This window comes from Ustilaginoidea virens, chromosome 3 (assembly GCF_000687475.1).
Source record: "Ustilaginoidea virens chromosome 3, complete sequence".
Lineage (NCBI taxonomy): Eukaryota > Fungi > Ascomycota > Sordariomycetes > Hypocreales > Clavicipitaceae > Ustilaginoidea > Ustilaginoidea virens.
Window position 1 is genome coordinate 241,202 of NC_057318.1, and position 16,340 is coordinate 257,541.

The 16,340-nt window shown below is 58.1% G+C and overlaps 3 protein-coding genes across 3 annotated transcripts; all 3 read right to left on the reverse strand.

The window, feature by feature from the left end:
• Positions 1-8,364: 8,364 nt before the first annotated feature.
• UV8b_03362 (uncharacterized protein) lies at positions 8,365-10,643 on the reverse strand (the record flags this gene model as incomplete). Its single annotated transcript, XM_043140860.1, has 5 exons — positions 8,365-8,537; positions 8,895-9,472; positions 9,572-9,771; positions 9,953-10,233; positions 10,304-10,643. 5 exons carry the CDS (start codon positions 10,641-10,643, stop codon positions 8,365-8,367), a joined length of 1,572 nt encoding a protein of 523 aa, XP_042996794.1.
• Positions 10,644-12,847: 2,204 nt separating this feature from the next.
• UV8b_03363 (uncharacterized protein) lies at positions 12,848-13,288 on the reverse strand (the record flags this gene model as incomplete). The annotated part of the gene is made up of 1 exon (XM_043140861.1): positions 12,848-13,288. The coding sequence occupies one exon, from the start codon at positions 13,286-13,288 to the stop codon at positions 12,848-12,850; it is 441 nt and encodes a 146-aa protein (XP_042996795.1).
• A 1,041-nt stretch (positions 13,289-14,329) lies between these two features.
• Positions 14,330-16,144, reverse strand: UV8b_03364 (uncharacterized protein; the record flags this gene model as incomplete). Its single annotated transcript, XM_043140862.1, has 1 exon — positions 14,330-16,144. One exon carries the CDS (start codon positions 16,142-16,144, stop codon positions 14,330-14,332), a length of 1,815 nt encoding a protein of 604 aa, XP_042996796.1.
• Between the last annotated feature and the right edge of the window lie 196 nt (positions 16,145-16,340).

The window sequence follows — 16,340 nt, forward strand, 5'->3', positions numbered from 1 at the left end:
GTCCGCGCGTAGCTCCGCTCCTTCCCCTATTTAACCCTGGGCAGGCACACACGCACACAACCACACTTGCAACCACGCTGCAACCACACTGCAACCACACTGCACTACACTGCACCACACGGCACCACGCCACGCCACGCCACGCCGGGCCACAGCCACACACACACACCACGTACACACCCAGCTCAACCGCCAGCCCAGACGCTGGCTACGTACTTACTGTACTAATCATGCTTCACCGTTTCTTCGCGCCGTACGGAGAACTCCGTACAACCAACCCACGCGGGATGGAACCGCGTTTAGGTCTTTGCATTCATCGCATCTTTTGCGTTTGCTTGGCTCACGATGCCACGATGCCACGATGCCACGATGCCTCGCTCATCTACCTAGGTATCCAAGAAGGTCTATTCCACCCAGAAATGAGGCAAGCCAAGGCAAGGCAAAAGCGTCTTTTCTGGAAATCATGGGCCATGGGCTGGCCCGAGACAAATCGGGGCTCATGTATTCCACTCATTCTCTCGCTGTCCATCGATCATCAGTTCAAGCAGATTCGTCGTCAATCCAAAACAGAAACCTCAAGAGATAGCCCACGTCCCGCAGATAGAGCCGTGATTATAAAAGGCAATGTGTCAGATTCTTCCCGCTTAACCTGGTCATGGCAGCTGCTGGTACTGTATTAATCAACCTTGCATCGGTCTGGTAGATAAGAAGCTGCCATTTAAGCGCTGCGCCTCGTCTGGGCCTGTGGACTTTGACCTGGACGGCCCAATCGCCCACACACATGGCACACCCCGACCTGATGACCAAGGTTACGGTTGTATACGGTGAAGATTGCTGGTGTTTGTACGCGCTTCCGCCACCCGAAAAGTCCACGCCGCATTGTGCTGCAAGCGAGTTGGTTGCAGGGCCTGCCCGATTGATTGGTGGCCGTGCAGGTTCCCATCATGGTCGCGTGTCCTACATGGCAGGAAGAAAGGAAAGGCACCCTGGTGGGACAGTCTCCTTGGGCTGTGTGTCACCAGACGGTAGTTGAAGACGGAGTGCTGCCTCCATTGAAAGCAGCTCCTAGCCAAGCAACAGTTACGGATGTACGGAGTACAGTACGGACTCGGGGGTACTCCGTACCAAGTAGTTGACGAGGAGCTGGCTGGACTTGTATGTATGGCCCCATGTTGGCCGTTTGGAGCCCTAACCCATGTCGCCGGCGCCGTGAATTGCGTGAATTGCGTGGATTGCATCAATTGCTGCTCAGGAACCGTACCGTACGGTTGACCATCCAAGACGATGGATAGCAGAAGGATCCCTTGCCAAACGGGCAGATGGCGGACCCGACAAGGTCCCACCGCGGCCTTTCAATGGTGGTGGCGCTAGGCAATAGACGATGCGCTCGCTTGCCAAGATTTTTTTTTCCCAGGCCTACTCTATCAGCATGGGGGGGGGCAATTGACAAATCGGCAAAAGGCATCACCTCTATCTGTGCCTTTGGCTTGCAGGGGCGCAACAAAAGTCCCGCCGCCGTACTCCGTACATGAAGGTTATCTCAACCGCTCAAGCAACCGAGCTACGTATCTCGTCGAACAACCCGACACTGCGAGTTGTTGAAGCCCAAAGGCATATTACTCCGAGCAGCATTTTCATCAACCTCGATGGTGGTACGGAGTACGAAATACGGACATCTTTGTTTGCCCATTTTGGCGGATAACCTTTCCGGGCATGACGAATCCATCATGGATGGGTTGCGCAGGAGTCAGGAGAGGGTCTGGGTGGGTCACATTGCACTACTGGGCAGGGCAGCAAATCTTTGCAGAGGCGGCGGTTGCCACTGTCCAGTCGTCCACAGATAAGAAACGAAACGACCCGCCAAGGCTGTCCAGGGTGGGTGGGCACGTGGGGCCCGTCCTCGGCGGACAGCTCCTTGTGGGGCGCGCGCAACTGGGACAGCACCACCGAAAAAGAAGGGGGCAAACTACATACCTGCGCTGCGGGATGGACGCGGAGGGAAAAAAAAAAAAAAAAAAAAAAAAGAAAGCGCCGTCGTTTGTGTTTGTTTCTTCCTCTCGTTCTATTGCTGCCTTGGATATGTACCATCCTGCAGCTTACGAGGGTGGAAACATACCAAAAGCCCCCGAACCGCTGCGACACGTTCCGCCCACAAGTCCCAGGGGGGTGAGAATACGGCGCTGGGGCGACCAGACTTCTGGCCAATGCCGTCTCGACTGCCACCCGGTGAATACTGCAGTACTGCAGCACAGACAGCGGACAGAGGAGCCTTGCTTGGGGAACGGGCAAAACGCTTTGCATCATGGCTTGGAAATTGGGGCCTTTTTCCATAGACGACAGGTCCGCGGCCTGAATAGCCATGGAGATGAGATGCGGGCCATCATCCGGTACGGTACATGTGTACTGCATAAATACAAACCGCCGCACGCATGAAACAAGACAAGGACCGCCAAGGAAGTCGGTACGTATTTCGAGTGCAATTAGCGCATGAGACATTGTTCGCCCTTCATTTCTGGCGGCGCCACCCCTGCTCATTTGCCTGCCTGCCAGGCATTGGCCGCGCCACGATATGTCCTTTCCTGTCATTTTACAGGGTAGCCGGAGCGGACATGGAGCCACCGAGTTCGGACTACTGTGCCACTACGGAGGCGTTTTGCTTGGTCAATTTCTCTGCCGACGCTTAGGGTCGTCTTGCGACTGACGTCATGAGCTGGAAGAGGCAGACGGGCCAATTCATCGCTTGATTGACGGCCACAACCGCACATACGTATTTATAATATGTATATATATAGAGTTCCGAAACCAGGTGAAAATGATTTATTGCACTGGACGGAATCGAGATTTCTCGTGGACTGGAGGACTTTTTTTTTTTTTTTTGCAAAGCACGCACGCAAGCGAGCAAACCAGCAGAATTGACTTTGCATTTTCAAGCAGACGATCCATCTATGTAAAGAAAAATAGGAAAAAAAAAAAGGCGAGGTAGACGGGCTCGATGCACACTTCTTCTTGGATACGAAGTGTGCACCGCACGAGACTAGACTCAACGAACGGCACATGTTGTCAAAAAGACGTTTTGACGATGGAACTTGGCTTCAGCTCGATGCCCCCCCCCGTCCGATGATAGGCTCGTGTCTTGGCTTCCCTGGCCCGATCATGGCACGCCCCCTGGCCAGCACTAGCAGCAAGGCCGTGCATCAGGCTAGCCGGGATTGCTGGAATGAGCTCTGACGTGCCACGCTGCGCTACGCTGTGAGGTACAAGCCAACGTACCTGATTGTCCTCCTTTTTGTTTCTTCAATCTTGACAACCAACCAACCACCTTGCTCTGGCTTCCATGGCGCCTGGGCAGCAGAAAAGCTTCCAGCAGGGACATGGCAAATAAACCGGCCAAGCCATGTGGGAGTTGACGCGCTTACGTGCTAGTGCTGGACTTGTCCACTTTTTATTTTCTTCCTTTCTTCCTTCCTTCTTTCCTTCTTTCTTTCTTTCTTTCCTTCTTTTCTTTTTATTTATCTATTTATTTATTTTCTTCATATATATATCTCTGCATCATTCCAGGATGACGCGTGCGGCGGCTCGTCAAATGCGGCTGGGCATCCGCCCGGATTCGGAGCACGGCTCTGCCGCTACTGTTAGTCGCTGAGTAAAGGACCGAACGACGGGAGAACGGGTCGGACAAGATGGGGGAGAGGGGGGGACCGGGGAGGGATGGGGGGTCCGTGCTCCACATGTCGATATAATACACGGATATACGGCTATGCCTGCATTACTTTCGCCTTGGTTGAGCTCAGCGTGTTGGGCCATGGCCTATACGGTTTTGGCGTTTTGGCGGGTTTGCGGGTTGGCAGGTTTGGCAGGTTTGGCTTGGCACTTTTAGGCTCTCGATCCAAGTGGACGGGCCGTCGTTTCAAAGGGTCATTGTCCAGAGACTTTGAGGTCAGATTTTACCATGGTTGCGCACGCGGCGCGACATGATGCGTCTGGACTGCTTGCAACCTGCCCACTCGGGGTGATTTGGTGTTTGCGGTCGCGATAAGGAATAGGAACAGGAATAGGGGCAAATACAAAACAAATACGTCGGTAAATGATGCAGCTAGTCGAGGAGCCGTTCCGTGAAGCCGTGAAGCCGTGAATCCGTGATACGTGCCCACATGGGCCACCTATGCCATGCCACCCGCCCCGCCTGCGATAATGATGAGCCATGATCGAAGAAGCATGATACGGCACGGCGGGTGGACACCAGGTCCTTTCTAGTCTTTAGCTTTTTGTCCGCTGGATTGGCTCTGGGCAGCCATGTATGTACACAGCACGTCAAAAGACGGTTCACCAACTGCACTGCACCACCATGGGTCGACCGCCCTTCTGCACGCCAAACGAGGTGCCGCGCCGGGCGCGCGCCACAATATGGTTTGCAACGGTCGTGTCACCGCGACGGGATGAAGATTCTGACTCTTGAGCAGGAGACGGCGGTGGTGCTGGCGGTGGTGCTGGCGGTGGCACTGGTGGCAAATGCTGCCTTTGCGACGGATTGCATGCATGCATGCGATGCAAGGTAGGGTGCCCCAACAGACAGAGCGAGGTGAAGTGAGCGCCATCCAGGCTTCCAGTCCTGTCCTGGGTGGGTGGCTCGATGGCTGTGCGCCGACGTCCGTTGTCGTAGATCGTTTCTGCGCTCAAACGCCTGGTGGCTGCAGGGCGCTCAGCTTTCTCCACCCAAGTGGCACGTCGTCTGGGCTGGTTGCAAGCGCGCAAAAATCGCATTTTTGCCGTCTTGTGATTTGCAGTCTGTGGTTTTTTTTTTTTTTTTTTTTTTTCCAGGGGAGCGGCGTGCGAATGGGGGTGGTGGGGCTGATGGCGTGGTGGTGGTGGACCGTGGGTGGAATGGCGCGATTCGTGTGTGGGGGGGACTTTCCCTGGGAGCATTTCCCTGGGGCATCTTCCCAAGGGCACCTTCCCTGGGGCATCTTCCTGGGAGCACTTTCCCTGGGGCATCTTCCTGGGAGCACTTTCCCTGGGGCATCTTCCCGAGGGCACCTTCCCTGGGGTGACCATCCGCGTGACAAGTTGGTGACAATTTGGCGACAGATAGGTCCAGTACGGTACCCTGTTGGAACAGACCAGACTCAAACCCAACTTGCTCAACCTGCCCACGACCGTTTCACTCAACAGAGCCCCCTTGGCAAAGTTCGATCCGTCCGCCTGGCATGCCAACTTGAACCAGCAGACGCACCTCGATGTGCCGAGAGAGTTGCCAAACCAAGTGCCGTGTTCATGTTGCACAAGGGGTCTTGCATGCCTACCTCTCGACGGAGTACCCTGGGTGCCTAATCCATCGATATCCGCCGACTCCGGAGTAGCAAGCCAGCTTGTCCAGTTGTGCGCTCCAGCAACTCCAGCAACGACCCCGTCCCCTCTTGAAGAAACATCCGACGTTGAATCGAGAATCTCAGATGCTGGGCCAAGACAAAGCGGCTTTTGCTTGCGCCAACCTCCGCGGCGCCATGATCCATCAGTTGAGTCGGGACGAAGTGGGGTGACGGGGAGCAGCAAGTGGCACCACCCACTCTGCCCACTGCTCCCTGCCCACTGCTCACTGCCCACTGCCCACCACCGATCATGATCATGTCAATAGCATGCCAGCACGGATAGCGCCTCCGGTTTGAAACTCGAAAAAGATGCAGGCATTATTTCTTTGGGGCAGCCTCCAGCCTCTAGCTCCGGCGCAATCCATACATACTGTGCTGCGCAGCGTGCGCTTGCGCATGCACCCGTCCGAGGCGGGCAAGCTGATGGACGGAGCTGAGCGGGCGCAAGATTTCGCCGGCTCAACTTAGACTTTGTGCCATGGGCCTGTCGAACTAGTCAATAGCTTTGCTGATTGCGCTTCTTGGCCGACGCCAATTGTCCCGAGGGATCCCGTTTCTTTCGTCCTGTCTGGTCCATCTCGCGTTGCCCTTCTATTTTCTTGTCGCCACTTGGGCAGGAAATTTGAACCCACGCCCAGGTAGCACGTCTTGATATGTGCGCGGCAATGCGTTTCTGTCTCACGCATTACGCATAGCTCGAACCCACATTGGCCACTGATAAGCGTCCGCATACGGACCACGTCACTTGAGTCACCTTTCTTTTTCTTGTCAACGGTTTTTTTTTTTTTTTTTCAGGGACCATCTACGAACGCGAGGGGGGGATACGTGCGCTTTCTGGCTCGGCCCTGTCTCGAGTCGAGGTGGCTTTCGCCACTCCCCCCGCCCCCTTTTTCCCTGGAAGCCTCCGCAGGTTACCAGGTATGGATCTCGGCATGCCTGTTTGATACAACATTGAAGCCAGGTGTGGCTGGACGCATGCTATCGGCCGCATAAATCCGCCATGGGAATGTCCTCTGCCAACGCCGAGCAGGGTTGTTGTGCGGAGATGGGACGACACTGATACTGCCCTGGGCTTCTAAGAAAGGCGGACTTTTAAGGGCGGCGAATTCTAGGGCTGGCATCCTACTTCGTTATCCCTTCTCAAAGCCGGAGAATAAGTTTCTGTCCGGTCTCCGAAAGTACAACGGCGGCGTGGTACATATGTCCAGGGCGACAAGGCCCCGTCAGCTTGCTTGCCGCCACAGTCACCGCCTGCTTTCCAGAAGACTGGTGGATGGATGGAAGCAACTTGTGGAGAAGAGAACCGCGATTAAAATTAGTCTTGTCAGAGATGGGGTACCCTCCCTCACGCCTTTAGCGCCGAAAACATGGGGTAAGTTGTGCATGGCCATCAGTCCCAACGGATGGACATGTTGGTGCTGCTGCTCGTCATTCTTGCACCCCCCCTCCTTCTTGGTGCAAATCAGTCTGGTGTTGAGCCCTTGCTCACCGGTATGCCAGATGGTTCAATGCCCCCCTCCGACCTACACATGCCGAGGAGGGGTCATGGCAGCCTTGTCGTCTTTCCATCCCGAGTTTGACAGGCATTCCAGTCCTTTCAACTGCTGTGTCGAGCAAAAAAATGAGCATTCGATAGAATTGCATGCTTAGAAGCCACCGGTGTTCCCCCCCCCTCCCCCCCCCCCAAATAGACGTTACGCAACAAGTGTTTGACGGGATATGCCGAAATGATACCACCACACCTGTACACTTGTCTTGCCGTCGGTTGTCCCGGGTTGTGGTGGTGGTTGGATCTGCCGTGAGCAAACTACCTTTTCCTCTTTGTCCGTTGCTCGTTTTGCTGACCTTTGCAAGTCACCCGCCTTCGCGTGCGGGGTGGCGATGGTAGCAAGTGACGTAGGGGTGGTTGTTGGCCTTCAAGGGCATCACCGTCACGGCACAGGCGGAACCACTTCTTTGCAGATCACCCGTCTCCCGTTCCCGTTCCTGTCCCTGTCCCTGTCCCTGTCCCGTCTCGATATGCGGGCGTGACTCGTCTTGGCGTGAATGCAGAGCGTCCATTCTGCCACGGACGTTGACAGCCTTTTGATCGTTTGGCCATTACGTAGGTCGACGCGAGTATACGGGCGCAAAGCTATATCCAGGTGCCCGCCGATCCTGCGGGCAACCCTCCTCACTGGCATCCCACCCAAGCGGCCTCTCGCACCTCGTTGTGGCAAAGTCCTTGCCGCTCTGCTGGCCGTGTGCGGAGTTGCGTGTCCGCGTCGGCGCGCCTTTTGGTTATCCCCAGCGTGGAGGAGGCTTACGGGCTTTCCTGCGAGGCGGCTGCGCGATGTGGTCATTTTACCGGGGCGGATATCGCCAGTCCAGCGATGGACCCGTGGGGGGGCTGCGTGTAACATGACGTTGGGGTGAAGCTGGCGCTGCGTTTCGCAACGACGGGAGAGGCGGACTCGGCCTCGGGTCGGTGACGGCGAAGCTGGGACAAGGGTCGCATCGGGGTTCACTGGTTCTGGGCGGGAGCTCCCTGCCGCTTGGCACGGCTGCCCGGGCGCAACGGTACGAGGGGGTGATGCAGCCGGGTCGGGGCCGAACGAGGTTCAGCAACTAGAGACGTTGGAAAATAGACGAGGTAGTCTGTAACAGAGGACCGGAAGGGGTCGCTGGTCTGTGAGGCTGGTCTGTGAGACTGGTCTGTGAGTCGCGCGGACGACGTGGTTGGGTGTTTGGGCAAGACGCACGCAGCTGCTGGATACCAAGTCGAGGGCTTTGCCTGCCGTGGAAAAGTTTGGAGCGCCGTTCAAGCGGCTTCCACGACGTTCACATGGTCGTGACCCCTTGGCCGCCATGACGGCGACCGCAGAGCGTCTGACACAGCTGCCTACAGTACTACCAACCGGCCAACAACGATTCCTAGGTATATATTGCTAAATATATATATATATATATATATGGAAAGGAAAGAAAACACCACGATCCGAAAGACATGCGACCTTCCTTAGTCGCCGTGCACAGGGGGCCCGGCGTAGTTCTTGTGGCCCCAGACCCAGTACCAGATGGCCGAGACGGCGGTCGCGGCGACAAAGACGGCCGGGGCGTAGTTGACGGTCGAGGCTTGGACGGGGACGGCCGAGGGCATGCAGAACAGGGGGAGGGCGAGGGCGGACCAAGCTGGCGGGGCAGTTAGCAGCCGACGAGGAAAGATGGAAAAGTAAGGACGCAAGAAAGGAAGAAAGCAAAAAGCAAGAAGACAGTGCAAGAAAGGAAGAAAGCAAAAAGCAAGAAGACAACAAGAAAGGAAGGAAGAAAGCGAGAAAGCGAGAAAGGAAGAAAGCGAAAAGCAAAAAGACAGCAAGAAAGGAAGAAGAAAGCGAGAAAGCGAGAAAGGAAGAAAGCGAAAAGCAAGAAAGCAAGAAAAAAAAAGAGAAATATAGAAAGAGCGAGAAAAAGCAACAAGGCAAGAAAAAAGACAAACACAAAAGAGCGAGAATAAGCAGTCTACCGGGAGTGGTGACGCAGGCTACTCACCTACGGCAATCACATTGGCCGCGTAGCCAAACCTGCCCAGGGGAAACTTGGCGCCTTGCACGGCCCGGCGCCCCGTCATCAGGCTGATGGCAATGGGGCAGGCGTACGACGCCGTCAGGGAGATGACGCCGACGCCGGAAAAGGCGTTGAAGGCGGCCGAGGAGCCAAAGTAGATGAGGCCCAGGGCCACCTCGACCGCCATGCACAGCATCATGGCGTTGAGCGGCACGTCCAGGCGGCGGTCGACCTTCATCCAGGTCCGGGAGCCGGGGATGGCGCCGTCGCGCGAAAAGGCCCAGGCGCAGCGCGACGACGCCGTGGTGCAGCCGATGCCGCAGATGATGGCGAGCACCATGAGCGGCACCAGCAGCGCAAACGCGCCGCCGGCGTGCCCGACGGCCGACTTGATGATGGCGGGCACGGGCTGGCCGGACAGGAGCTGCGTGAGCATCGGGATGTCGGGCAGGACGAAGCACAGCGGCACGAGGAAGAGCAGGCCGGCGACCGTGTTGAGGAGGATGGTGGCCACCATGGCCTTGGGCACCTGGGTGGCAGGCTGCTGCACCTCTTCGCACATGCTGTTGCAGCGTGTTTTTCAACCTTGGTCAGCCGGGCAAAAATCCAACAGAACCGGCAAACGGGGGATGCATCCCGGGGTATGCAAAATGAGGGCTTACGAGACAATCATGCCGGTGGAGGAAGTGGCGTAGCCGGCGTGCAAGAGACCGACCATAAAGGACCACCCGTCGGGCCAGCCCGAGTTGTTCTCAAAGTGCGTAAAGACCCAGCTGGCATCGCGACGGCCGTTGGCGGCGATGGCAAGGACGCAGACCATGATGGCAATGACGCCGGCAAAGGTCCAGAAAATGGCAGCCGTCTGTGCCGAGCAATCTGTCAACATGATATGATTCCCTTTCATCACACGAGGTTTTGTGGCAGCCCTTGCGGGATACCGGGATACCGGGATACCGGGAGGGGGGGAAACGGGGGGAACCCTTCCCGCTTGACGTGCCCACCAGCCTTTTGCGTGCGCGTTGCCGCGTCGCGCGTCTACTTACATCAATCCAGGGGAGCCACTTGTTGGCCAGGGCAGACACGGCGTTGCACAGCAGCGTGATGCCGAGAAAGATGAGAAAGACTTGGTAAGGGGCCCCCTCCAAGACGGGGTGGGCCTCGTCGTCGGCAAAGACGTTGACGCAGGCGACAAAGAAGAGCGTGGTGCCAAAGTTGACGGCGAGGGTGATGGTGATGTTGCCGACCAGATATGCCCAGCCGCAAGTCCAGCTGGCGAGGCGGCGCCACCTTGCCGGAGCAAGCATGAAGGCCTGGTAATACACGCCTGGAGAGCTTTGTTGTCAGCACGGATCGGATGACGATACCAGGGCCTTTCTCTGCTTGATTGTACTCGCCTCCAGCGGTCGGGTAGACACTGGTGATTTCGCCCAGGGAGCTCGCGACGCAGAAAATGATGGCCGACACGGCGACCCAGCCCCAGATGATGTCGACGGGCCCGCCTCCCAGCAACGGATACACCAGCGTCGTCGCCAGGCCGTAGGGAATGGCCGCCAGGACAAACGACATGAAGGCGACCTGGAAGGTCGACCGGTTCCGGGCCAGCTCGGGCTTGTAGCCGAAATTCTCGGGGCCTTGGTCGGCCGAGCCGTTTTCGTGGGACATTCGCAGGTGGTGGTCGGCGCCCTTGTCGGCGGCGACGGCATCCCCCAGGGAATCGCGCTTGGTGAGCGCCATGGTCGACTCCAGCTGCGGCGTGCAGGCGTGGGATGGTGTGGTTCGGTCGGGCAGTCGGGCGGTCGGGCGGTCGGGCGGTCGGGCGGTCGGGCAGTCACGATGCGCCAATGGGCATGAACCACGCTCAGCCGGCAGGAGGAAGGGATTGGGGGAGGGATATTGTGCACCCAGGAAAGGCCTTCACGCTCGGATGAGCGACCAGAAATAAGCGGATGGGGGAAGAGGAGGATGGCCGGGAGGACGACGAAGGATTGAGGCCCATTGTAGTGCAGAGTCCTGCGTAGGTCGCACAGTGGGGTTCAACGATACCTGGTTAACAAGGTTGTTAAAAAAGAAAAAAAAAAAAAAAAGAAGGAAAAAAAATATGGGAATGACTGAACCTGACTGAACCTGACTGAACCTGACTGAACCTGACTGGAATTGCTGATTGGTTAGGGGGGCCCCGCTCTGCTGGGGTTTCACCATGTTTCGGAAGAGAATGAGAGCAGCAGGCGCTGGGATGCAGAAGCAGGACCTGGCACTGGGCTTAATCTTCCTTTTTTGGCTGCTTTTTTGCCTGATGGACGGTTCGATCTTGGCCTCTTGGCCAGCGCTAACCCCCCCAAGCTGCTGGGATACCGGGCAGACGAATTGACTCTGGGTAAAAAAGTCCAGAGGACAAATCGCCCCGCCTGAGGGCCCATCAACAAGTGTCAACGCGACCTCGTACGAGGGCATCGGCTTCCGAGTCAACCGACACTGACAGTTGTTGAGCCTTTGGGGCCCGCCCCCATCTGAGACTCTGATCTGCCATCTCCCCCGGCTTCTGACTCCGATTCCTGTGACCCGGAAATTATCGGGCGCAGTGACAGCCCAGGGCCCAGGGCCCAGGGCACAGGGATGAGAACCCGTGGGGAACTGGCCTGTGCCCTGGGGGCTGGCGATTCATGATGCATGCACGACGCTCTGCCAGCACGGACACCATCATCATGTCGCAGCATAACTCCGTACGGAGTGGAGCCTCGCCGAGCTGTACGGGCCGCGGCTGGACTGCTCTGGACCTTTTATTCATCCATGATGAGTGCAGTGGGAGATGGCGTGTTGAACGAGCACCACCACCACGTCTGGGGACCTGCATGAGCGACCGTTCCGTTGCCGTCTTGATTGTTCCTGGCGGACGGGAGGGTTCGAGGGAGGCTCGGCGGCTCGGAGGCTCGGAGGAGTCGTCGTCAGTCAACTCTTTTCTGCCAGGAACGGAACGCTGCAACATGTTGATCGCGTTGGATGCAGGCAGGGAGAAGAAAAGAAAGGTCAACTTGACGTCAAGCGTCCCGTCCCGTCCCATTGGCTGCCCTTTTCTTCCTGGCCGCTGAACTGTGCAACGCGCACTGCGCACTGTGTGAATGCTTATCATCCATGTCTTCTGCATTGCCGACAAGTCCCTGGCAGGGTTTGTCCGCAACCTGGTGATTGATTTCTGCTGGATGCACGGTATCCGCCAAGCTTCTGATTTCCCTCTGGCTGCGTACTACTATGTACATGGGTGATGAAGCCTGCAGCGTCTGACGTGAGCTTGACCCCCTGCCTGGTCCGGCTGCATGCCCCACGAGCAGCAGTCGTACTGTACGTAGCAATCGTGGCAATCGTGGCAATCGAGACTGACAGACGTCAGAACGTCACAAGACGCGCAGAGCCAACCATCTCCACAAGATGCGGACGAAAACGGCAACCTCGAAAACTCGAACAACGTCCGACTGCCACCCCGTGGATTTGTTTGGTGCACCTTTGACATGTCTGGTCCTTTGACGTGTCGGGCCCTTTGACGTGTCTGGTCCCCTTTAGCGCCAGTCCGCGACATTCCATGCAAACACGCCCAAGCTCCCCGTCCGTCGCACAAATGACTCGCTCCTGGCAACCCTTGGGCCCGTCGTCATGCCCTAGCCCTGTCTTCTTTCTAGCCTCCCTCCAGTCCACTTCTGCCTGGTCCCGTCGTCAAGCCAGCCGATTTACCGCCCCGGAAAAAAAAAAAAAACGCACCAAAACTCCCGTCGCTAATGACCATCCCGGCGGGCGCTTGACCAGCCGGCAGCAGAACGCCACCTGTCGCAAGCCCGCGGCAACTCGCCAAGCACAAACAAAAGGCCCGTCAGATCTCGCAGACGGACGTGCTGCGCCGTGCTGTTGCCGTGCTTGATCAGTGCCCGCCGCCCCCCCGGTCCAGCCCTTCATCCCCGGCCGCCGTTGTAGTCGGCGCCTCCGGCCTTGCGCAGCCTCGCCACCAGCTCCTTCTCCTCCAGGTCGCCCCTGTCGCTGACCGTCACGGCGATGCTATGGTGCGAAAGAACCTGCTTGACCGCGCCGCTCTCCACGCTCACCCTGGCCTTGCGCATGACCCTGGTGCCCTCGCCGATCCAGACCACCAGAACAAACTTGACGCGCGTGCTCTCCTTGTCGTTGGCGTACTCGACGCGCACGTAGCCGTACTGGACCTCGGCATCGTCCAGCCCGGCTGCCATTTCTCCGATGCCCCCCGTGCCCGTCCGGCTCAGGGCGAGCCGGTTGCCGGTCGGTGCTGCGTACGACAAGAGCATCCAGTTGGTGGCGTTCTTGTCGTCCCGCACGACCTGGTACGCCTCGGCGATTTCGGGAGCATCCAGCCCGCTCATTGCTTCGCTCCGCACCACAAGACGCGGTTCCGCCTTGTCCTTCTTGTGTAACGCGTCTTGTTGGGTTTTGTGGCCTCCTGGGAACGCCGGGTTTTTGGCGGGACGGGGCGCTGGATCTGCTTTGGGGTGCCGAGTGTGAGGCTGCTGACGCGCGACCTTTGTTCCGTGCGACGTGGGAGCTGGTGCAACCACGAAACAGAAATTGTTGACAAGTCGACGAATGGATGGGATGGACGGATGCCAAAAAGGCAAAGGGGCTTCGTTCTCGCTCTCGCTGGACCCACAACACGCACGACTTGGTCCAAGCAAAACAGGCAACATTGAATCAATGGAACCCGAACCATTGACATGGCTCAACCGCGCTAAGCCATCGACCGTCGTTCCGGGTTTGTAGAAAGTGGCTGGGCCCTCGCCTCGACAAGTCTTTCTTCTTTACCGGCTAGCATCACAGAGAGAGCCGGGGCTGCCAACTCATACGTATATTGCAGAACGCCGTGATCCTGAGCAAGCCATCGCTTCGTCAGTCGCGTATTCCACCCGACTCCGCCGTAGAGGGCTGATCAACAAATCCACTCGGCAGCGGGAAATGTGGGAAAGACAAGAGTTCGGCCTGGCCATCACACGAGGCCCCCGCCACTCTGGCCCAAGCCACTCTGAATATCTCGAGGGAGCGTCGATTGCCCTGGATAATCGCCTGCGGCAACAGAGACTCGTGCCATGCATAACATGCCGAGGCCGACCTCGACTTCACCTCCAAGCAATTGCCTGAACATACACTGGTTTACTTGCCAGGCCTCATGAAATCTACGCCACGAAATCTACGCCACGAGGATCAACGTTCAACAGGGCGTTTCGATTCGCATTAGATGGCGTCCAGGCAAGCGTCCTCGGCGCCGGTCCTATCCCGATAACCCAACATGATGCTCATCTGGCAACTCATCACCAGTTGCTACTTTGGATACCCGCCAAGCTTTGCACTTCCGGGGTTTCTTTCCACACGCACTGCCAGCAGCCTGGGAAGCCGTCACCACGCCCAAGCGCTCAGCCAAGGCACGCCTGCACGAGAGCCCAGCATTTTCTCATGCCCGTGCCCATCGACTCCCCTTCCACGTCGGCCGTCCATCTCGCCGGGACGGATGTGCTCTCTGGAGACACACGACCCGCCACCCGGAACACGTGAACGTACATGGTCAGCTTGAGATGCGAGAACAGCCACGGCACGCTCCCTATTTCGGAGACGTGCTCGACTTCTGCTTTGCCGCGGGAGCCGAACAAGCTGCCGACGTGGGCCGTGGCAATCTCCTTGCGCTGCGCTGCTGAGCAGTCCTCGTGGGGGACCGTCTTGCTGGGGAATTCCCACAGGCCCGCAAGGAGGCCCCTTTCTGGACGGCGGTGGATGAGGTACGTCTTGTCGGGCCCTTGTATCGCGCACACGACGGCTTCCTCGGCACGCACCGCCTTCTTGACAACCTTGACGGGGAATCTGCGAGCGTAGTTGGAAATTGCTTCTTGAGCGTCCGCTTCCCTTTTCGCGTCCCGTGGCGCTGGGGACTTGGCTGCCAAGCCAAAGTCGGAGAGGGTCGTTTGCTTGGCTTTGCTCTGGGTTCCGCCTCGGACCTTGGATTCTTCAGAGGCAGCCAGGTCCGCATCCTGTGCTGCTGCGTCTTCAAAGGGCTCGCACAGGCTGCAGACATCTTCAATGTCGGCAGGGGCTCCACTGTCGGGCCGGCGGCCCATGTTTCTCGCCTCGTTGTACACGCGACACGATGCCGTGATGGGGCATTGCGAGCAGTTTGGTTTCGGCGAGCAGACCGTGCTGCCGAGCTCCATCAAGGCCTGGCCCCAGCGGCCCGGTCGGCTCGACACGTCTGCGCGAGGGTCCTCCTGGGCTCCGCGGTCCCGCGCAACGGCTTTGACGAGAGCGTCGGCAGCTGCCCAGATGGTGTCGATTACCTTCTTGTCCGTCTTGATGTTGCCGTGAATGCCTAGCTGGCGACTCAGAACCCGAAGGACGTTGCCGTCGACCATGGGAGCGGCTCGGCCAAAGACGATGGCCGAGATGGCCCCGGCGGTGTACCGCCCGACGCCAGGAACTCTTGCTTCAAGCTCAGCGGCGACGGACGGCAGAAGGCCTTGCATGGCGGGGTCTGACACGACGAGCTTTGCTGCCTGGTGGATGCGCGTCGCCCGGCTGTAGTATCCGAGCCCGCGCCACGCAGCCAAGACGTCCTCGGCATCGGCAGCGGCCAGGTCTTGGATGCAGGGCCACTTGGCCATCCACCGGTTCCAGTAGTCAATCACCACGGCCACTCTTGTCTGCTGAAGCATGATTTCGCTGATCCACACTTGGTAGGCGCGCACCTCTAGCTGCTTCCTCAACTCTTGCTGATCCAGGTCAGGCGCAGCACGAGGGTCGATCCAGGACTTGCGCCACGGCATGGAGCGAGACGCGCTCACGGAATCGAACCATGACAGGAGGGACTGGCGATGCTCGAGCCCCTTGGTTTCGCAGAGGAGCAGCGGCCGGTGGTAGGAGAGGGAGTGCCGGCGTCCATCAAGAGGCGAGCATGGCTGCCGTATCGTGGCGACGCCTGGTTCGAAGAGGGAGGTGAAAGAAGTGGTCTTTGGCCTGGCTGCCCGCGGACCCGACACCTTTCTTCTCTTGGTGCTGCGCGCTTTTTCGCCTGCCGATTCGCTGGCTCGGCCAAAGCTGTCGTCGTAGCTGTCGTCGTAGCTGTCGTCGTCGCTGCCAGGCGCGGCGGCGTTGCGGCGTGCTGTCGAGCTGGGTATGCCTTTCTTGGGTCGGTTTGGGGCCAGGTTTGTCGACGAGGCCCTCAATGCTCGCTTACCGGCCATGGCTCGTTAGAGTTCTTGGGGTTGTGTGAACCAGCCAGACTGGGTCGCGTAGTTGCATGAAAGTGTCTGGTTGGATGGTCGAGTTGGACGCGTCGTACATAGCTGGCGCGATCGGCCCCACTACGCGTCGCGAGGCCGCAGCCAGCGCTGAGTCGCTGACGATGATGGGCAAGGATCCGGATGCCCGGGCGCACAG